The following is an 8,134-nucleotide window of genomic DNA, read 5'->3' on the forward strand; positions in this document are numbered from 1 at the left end:
CGGTTTTCGTATTGTTTATTCTTGTTATCTCGTTTTTCTAACTAAACTCAGAGTTTCATTATTTCTTGTTTTCGGGCGTGCTTACCTCAATGTTTTTTATTATTACTTCCTAGTGTGTCCCTCAGGATTCTCCCTGTTCAATTCCGTTTGCTATCAAGTAATTCCACAAGCAAGAGATGAAGGATCCGCAGAAGAAGCTGAAACGAGATGCGAAGCAAAGGGAAGCAGGCTTGCAAGAATTGCTGAAGAATCGTCATGGACTTTTGTGCATAACTTAATAAGTAACGTCGATACCTCCTCTTCTTACTGGATAGGTATTACTCGTTTATACTATTCATACACTTGGCTCTTTATGGACAACAATCAGGTAGTTCCTAGTTCTTTTAATGGTAACTGGGGAATAGGCCAACCACTTTATATCAGTACATTACTCTGCGTTAAGCTGGATGTTCTGTATAGCTACAAAGCTACTGTTGCTGATTGCTCGCTGTCTTTGGGATATGTCTGCGAGGTAGATGCGACATATGAATATGTAGGTGAGAGCATTTTAATTTTTTCTCCTCTTTATTTTGATCAATGTTATTTCTGGGCAAGTTATTCGTAGTATTGATAAAATATGTATCTGAAGATAAGATATAATAAAAGAATTAATATTGCTATTTTGTAAGAAAAAAATATAATAGCAAAAATATAGTGTGTTTATGTTGAAAACAACGTACGTACATAGTTTTGTCTCCCGTTTGTCATTTCAGTTGTCTGGTGTTATCATCTGTTGTAAAGAAATAAATTTTGTGGAATCAGAATTATAATAGGATTGAATGTTTTATCTCTCTAAAGTACACATTTCATCGTTTATTTTCAGTATAGAATCTTTTACTACAAGGCACAAAAACATTTATAAGAAATATCAAGGAACCGATAAAAAATATCTGATTATCAAAACAACATATATTGAAATACATTAAAATTAATTGTAGAAAACCTTGAAAAGGCTTTTAAGATTTCATTTTAAAGATACACAATTTCGCTTTATCATAAAGACACCATAAGAGTTAGCAAGAAAATCTATAAAATATTGTTCACAAATTCATACCCACTTACAAAATATTAGGTCGTCAAGAAATTAATGTCGCGTTTTGGAACACTTTCATTAACCACCCCCGAAAAAGCGTACATCATGCATAATAGTTAAACGAACCGCCTAAACATCACGTTAGTGTAGTCTATATAATGTGTAAAGTTTAGTATACTCTAATCCCATATAGTGATGGCACAAGAGGAGACACAAATTCGGCATGTAATGCTGTTTGAATACAAGAAGGGAACAACGCCTCTGTAGCCACAAAGAATATCAACGAAGTTTATGCAAATGTTTTGAACGTTGGTAAGTGTCAGCGATAGCTTAGGAAATTTCGCTCAGGTGACTTTAGCCTTAAACACTGTGATAATAGGGGCCGACATGTTGGAATTGATATTGATGCTTTGAAAACGCTTGTTAAGTCTAATCCAAGGCAACACGCACGTGAATTGGCCCTCAAAGTGCATGCCTCTCATGAAACAATACGTAAATATCTAAGGAATATGGGAAAACTCCATAAAGAAGGTGTTTTGATGCCTCACGAACTCTCTGATGATCATCGTTTCCAATGTTGCTTTATCTCTTCTGGCGCTTAATCCATATTTGGACAGAATTGTCACTGGTGATGAAAAATGGTTTCTCTATGCGAATATTAAACACCAAAAACAATGGCTCAGTCTAGACAAAAACCACTTCCGACCCCAAACCCTAGACTCCATCTGTAGAAAGTGATACTTTGCATTTGATGGAACATCAAAGGAGTAATTCATTTCGAACTCCTCAATCCACAGTGAACTGTCAATGCAGAGATGTATAGTCAGCTACTGGAACGATTAAATCAAGCCCTTCATCAGAAACGCTCTTCACTCGTCAATCGGAAAGGTGTTCTTCTTCTCTACGACAACACACATCCACATATAAGTTGTTAGAGTTTTTCATGTAAAAAAAAAAACAACAACATTAATTTCTTGACGACCTAATATTAATGTTTAGAATATTGACATTTCACTAAATAGTTTGATAAGGAGAAATAAAATAGAACTTTAAAAATCAATTATTGTTTGAGTGTTATATGAAATCAAATTTAAGTTTTTTAAAACTAAAATAAATTTAAGTGATTTGAAATGTTCTGTAAAAATATGTTAACTTCTTTCAACTTTAGAAATATTTGACAGTTTGCTAAATTACATTTTAAACTCATGTTGATTATTCCAGCTAAAAGCTTATTTAGCTTAACAAATTATCCAATGTACATGAAGTATCAATCGTTTACGAAATTAAAAGTCAAGTAAAGCACACGAAATACCTACTTTTGTATACTCAATGTTAGATTTTTTTGTATGAACCTGATTCTTTACAGAAGGTATCTGTGACCTGTTGGCGATAAATTTCAACAATAAACAAACAGCACACAGTCCACTTGTTTTAAGATAATATATTAAAACAAGTCAAACGTATATACAAATGTTCGTTAAACTGTTGGTTGTCACAGTTGTATCCAGAGCTTTAAATAATTGTCTCTTTTTTGTCAATGTCCATACATGCTGGTTCAATTAGTTTAGAACACAACTGGCAAAACGAATTATTCTACTCTACTCTGTTATTACAATACAATTTGTGATAACTTCACTTTAAAAATCGCTACTACATGCTCTTTATTGCTACACTAAGTTTAATACCCATGACTTATAAACTATCTAATTCATAAAACGTAAATGAAAACATTTGTATATATCTAACACTCAACCTAATGACCCATACACGTTTTTTCTTCTTTTTTCTGTTTTCAAAGACTGGCCAGTAATCAACTATGAAGATGAAGCAATAAACTACAGAGCCATCGGGAATAATTATAATTTTGAAATTGCTCGTGACTACTGTATGAGTCATAATTATCAGCTAGTGAGAATAAATGACATTAAAACTCATCAGATCCTGAAAGAACTCCTTTCCAACTCGAATATTACCTTCAACGGATTATGGGTGGGACTGACTGACGAAGAGAAAGAAAGAGTATTTACGTTTACAGATGGTAAGCCAGTCCCTTACCTACCTGAGCTGTGGTTGGATGGACAACCAGATAATGGAGCAAAGCATATAGATAACTGCGCACGAATGAAAAGTGGGGATTTTCTTCTGGCGGATTGGCACTGTTCAAAAACAGAGAGTGCAATTTGTGAAGCATCCCAGGAAGAAATATTTGGTAAGAGTAATTTTTTTAAGGAGAAATAAGGTTTACATTCTTAATTCTTTGCAAGAAAAATTTTAAATGGTTAGTTATGTACACACACATATATATGTGTGTATAAATTAAGTTACAGAGGCATTAAGATATTTCGTAAAATGCTCGCTCACCTACACTAAGTATATTTTCATAAATTTTAGTAACACTAGTAGTGTGTTTGAATAACTTTCCAATTGCATAACTCACAAATAAAATAAGAATACATTTTCAAGTTTTAAATTCGCCTTTATACTTGTAACAGTTACAAATAATTGCAAATGTGAGACACTTTATACATTGGTAAACCAACTGGAAGTAAGAGCGTGAGTTTAGTGAGAAGATAAAGGTATTTATTTGCTCTGATAGAGTGAAAACACGAGAGGCAAACAGTAGAATCAGAACACAACAGAATCTTTATTAGTAGCAAATCAATTGAAAAAAAAAAACGCAGTGAGCGTAAAAAACAGTATGAAGTAAAGGTAAAAAATAAAACTGTTGGAAGAGATAATGAAAACAACTCGAAACAAAAATGGCACAGGTATAATTCGAACTTGAAACTTGTATTAATACAGTGCTGTTATCATTTTTTCATTCTTAATGTTTAAAATATCAGATTTCCATTTTTAGTGAATTCTAATTGAAATAGAGTTGATGTAATTATAAATTAAGAACATGGATTGAAACTATCTCATGGTCAAATGTACTGATAAATGACAAAAACATTGTATGTTTGTTTAAACTGAAACCCACGCAATAGGCTATGTGAACTCTCCACCGCGGGAATCGAACCGTGGATTTTAGCGTTGAAAGTCCGTAAGTTACCACTGACCCGTTAGATGACAAAATAAAAACATGCAACGTAATTTCAAATGATACGATCTTAAAAACTTCATAAATTGTTAGTATTCTAAAATGTAAGTCTAATATTAATTTGTGGATGTAATTGATGATATTTTATTTCTTTTTGTTCGAGAAAGTCGATTCTCTAACCATGAGGAAGAAGTTTGAGTAAGGATATTTTATACCATTGATAATTATCTATAAAATATATCATATACAGATATTTATATTAGTGAGACATAACAGGTAAATATTTAGTTCCAACACTAATTTAAACAAAAATTTAACAAGTAATATGTGACTCAACGGCAGAAAATATGACTACGTCAGTAGGTGGTGGAGTATCCCATCAGATCCGGGAAACCAGAGGCCTAAGGGTGATGTACATGGCTGTGTAGGGCCTGATTCAGAGATCAATTGCTATGCTGTTTTCTTTGATCCGATTAATCATTAAGGTGTTTCTATTCTACCTAAGGGGGTCACCCATACACTATGATCATACTAGTTCGTTATTATTTTAGTTCTCCTATTTCACCTTATTCTTGTAATACTATTGCACTTCACTCAGTAAAATTCTTCATATTTTCCGCTCTTTGCCTAATGTTGAATCGTTCTCCCCTTTGCATCGTCGAGGCTCGCACCTCTCCGAATCGTCTTTGCTCTCCTCATTTGAGAACAGGCCGTTGGATATATAGCCATAAGTTTACCGTTCTTATTACGCAGGCTTAATTCCCTTTGGGCTTTTGACAGCACTTTCTCCGCCGAAGCTTTTCTTACCCTTCTTACGGTTAACTTTTTTTTCAAGTAACTGGTTTGCCATCTTTATCGCACCCATACTTGCTACACTTTTAACACTTCAGACATTTTGCTACTTTATATTTGCAGATTAGCTTTGAATTCGACCTCGTTTCTACGTGAACAAGAACAAACACTCGGAGATTCTGATTAGTTGTCTCGGCAGTTCCTCACAGGTTTCACAGAAAGTTAGGAAATCGTGAGTGTTCCATAGATAATGTACTACAACAATGTCATGACCATTGTCTAGATTAGGGCAAAAAATAATCATACTCTAATGACAAAAACAACCAAAACTTATTTGGATGTTATCCAATTATAGATCGGTATACCCTTCTGGATTTCTCATAAAATAATGCACATTCATGCAGATTTTCAGGGGAAAAAAAGACTAAATGCCGGATACGGGTTTCTACAAAGTGCCCTATCATTTCTTCTGGAGTTGAGTTAGAAATTTCTTGTTAAAGTTTAATAATGTGTTATATTCTGAATATGATCCATAATATAAAGTAGAGATCTGTTATTCTCCTGTTTATTTCATGTTAATTTCAGGATGTTAATACGTGCTTATTGTTTCAGTAACAACTGTTGTCACAACATGGCAGAAAATATTAAAACATAAAATTCTTTATTCGTTTATTGTAGAATGTAATTCTGAATATACGCTGTTCAAGTCTTCCTGCTACAAAATATTTGACAACAAAAAGGAATTCGATGAAGCTGAATCAGTTTGTGAAAGTGAAGGAGGAATGTTAGTTAGAGTTCCAGACAGAGAAGTGTGGGAATTTCTTAAACAACTTATATCAAGGGATGATAGATCCTACTGGATTGGAATGACTGATCAAGCACAAGAAGGAAAGTGGCTTTATGTTAACGGGACTGAGGTACCACAATCTTTTTTTGATGCGGATTTGTGGGGAGAAGATCAACCAAATAATCAGAACAATCGAGACTGCTGTTACATGGACGATGATGTAGCTTTCGAAATCATGATCCAAGACTGTGAAGAAGACCTACGGTTTATTTGTGAAACTGAAGTTAATGTAAGAATAGGTAGGTAACTGTTTGGAACAAAAATAATTAAAAGTTAAAAAAAAGCATACTGCGTCGTGGAAGATTAAGTTTGAAGTATGATGAGAGAATCTGTTAAAGTTAAAAAAAAAGCATACTGCGTCGCGGAAGATTAAGTTTGAAGTATGATGAGAGAATCTGTTAAAGTTAAAAAAAAAGCATACTGCGTCGCGGAAGATTAAGTTTGAAGTATGATGAGAGAATCTGTTACTGGAAAAATTATTTCGTCATGTTTTTTTTAGTACTTTCAAACTATATGAGACAGTTTTTCAGTAAAATTTCTTCGTATAATAGTGAAATACATTTATTCGTTTTTACTCAAATTGAAGTCAGAAAAAGGCAAAGCGATTTAAATGTTTCCATTATTTCACTATTGCTATTTGAAACTTTCTAGAAGTGTCAATATAAGAGTAAATAGATATATTTATACCTGCTTTTAAACTGTAAGCTGCTTTTGAAACAATCTGTTCAAAATGATAAAATACAATTTACATAGCCTTTATCTTTGTAATAGACCTAGCATGGCCTGGTGGTTCGGGCGCTCGACTCGCAAAATATGGGTCGAGGTTCCGAATTTCCATCACAGAACATGCTCGCCCTTTCAGCCGTGGGGGCTGATTTACAGGCTATATAAAAAGAAATTAACACCAAGCTTAAAATTAAGCAAACTGTTGTAGGTTTATGAAAAAGCTTGGTTTCGTTTGAATTTCTTGCAAAGCTACTCGACGGCTATCTGCGCTAGCCGTCCCTAATTTAACAGTAATAGATTAGTATGAATACCAACCCCCCACAAAATCTTAGGTAATTCTTTTACCAACAGATAGAGAATTGACCGTCACATTATAATGACGGAAAGCTGGTGGATGAAACATGCTATTATCTCAAGACTGATGAATCAAATTTTCAAAATAGCGAGAAGTTCTGTCAAACTGAATACAACGGACATTTAGCACGAGTTCCGGATACCGAAACTTTAGACAGGTTGAAGAAACTCATAAATGAAAAGAAACAAACAGACAAAGACTTCTGGATAGGTCTAACTGACGAGGAAACGGAAGGACAGTGGAAGTTCACAGATGGAATTCAAGCCGAATTTGTTCCAGAACTCTGGAGTCGCGTAGAACCGAACGACGGAGGATCAACAAACGAAGACTGTGTCATCATAGATGATCAGAATCAGATGAAACTTCGGGACACGGAATGTTCATCAACACATAGTTTTATTTGTCAAGAGTTACGTGTCTTCAGTGAAGAAGGTAATACAATGATCTGTTTATATCATATATAATATTATGTATTTGGGCGAATAGAAATAGACTGTAGTTTGATTTACCGATGGTCTAGGGCAGTTCTTCATATTATAACGATACATTTGTACAGTAGTAGTATACAGTTCTTTCTGCATCCAGTCTTCATCCTCCAAGACATACTGAGGAGGATAGTCATGCTCCAAAAGCGGTATCTCTAGAAGGCAGTACGAGCTCCTATTCTACACACAATTACAGAATATACACGTAAAACGTAAATTATTATCGTCTTAATATGTGTAAACATTTATTTATCTTAAAACGAAAACAAAAGAAGTGGTGAACATAGCAGATAGCCCCATGTGATTTTGCATTCTTTTTACAATGAATGTCGTCAACCTCTATTCGCTCAGCGACAAATCTGAAGACTAATCACGCCAAAAATCGAGTATCCTTACCTGTGGTGGGCACAGCACAACAGATACGAGTATCCTTACCTGTGGTGGAGCACAGCACAACAGATACGAGTATCCTTACCTGTGGTGGGCACGGCACAACAGATACGAGTATCCTTACCTGTGGTGGGCACAGCACAACAGATACGAGTATCCTTACCTGTGGTGGGCACAGCACAGCAGATACGAGTATCCTTACCTGTGGTGGGCACAGCACAACAGATACGAGTATCCTTACCTGTGGTGGGCACAGCACAGCAGATACGAGTATCCTTACCGGTGGTGGGCACAGCACAGCAGATACGAGTATCCTTACCTGTGGTGGGCACAGCACAACAGATACGAGTATCCTTACCTGTGGTGGGCACAGCACAACAGATACGAGTATCCTTACCAGTGGTGGGGACCACACAAAATATACAAG

At 35.0% G+C, this 8,134-nt stretch overlaps 1 protein-coding gene across 1 annotated transcript in view; it reads left to right on the top strand.

The window, feature by feature from the left end:
• The first annotated feature begins 352 nt into the window (after nucleotides 1-352).
• The window catches only part of LOC106463489 (C-type mannose receptor 2-like), a 21,226-nt gene continuing 13,444 nt past the window's right edge, over nucleotides 353-8,134 (top strand). The window contains exons 1-4 of the mRNA XM_022390991.1: nucleotides 353-536; nucleotides 2,871-3,281; nucleotides 5,583-5,980; nucleotides 6,895-7,264. Of these exons, the coding sequence (XP_022246699.1) occupies nucleotides 353-536; nucleotides 2,871-3,281; nucleotides 5,583-5,980; nucleotides 6,895-7,264 (1,363 nt within the window). The remainder of the gene's footprint in view (nucleotides 537-2,870; nucleotides 3,282-5,582; nucleotides 5,981-6,894; nucleotides 7,265-8,134) is intronic.

The sequence above is a fragment of the Limulus polyphemus genome, unplaced genomic scaffold, assembly GCF_000517525.1.
Source record: "Limulus polyphemus unplaced genomic scaffold, Limulus_polyphemus-2.1.2 Scaffold1422, whole genome shotgun sequence".
Classification (NCBI taxonomy): Eukaryota; Metazoa; Arthropoda; class Merostomata; order Xiphosura; family Limulidae; genus Limulus; species Limulus polyphemus.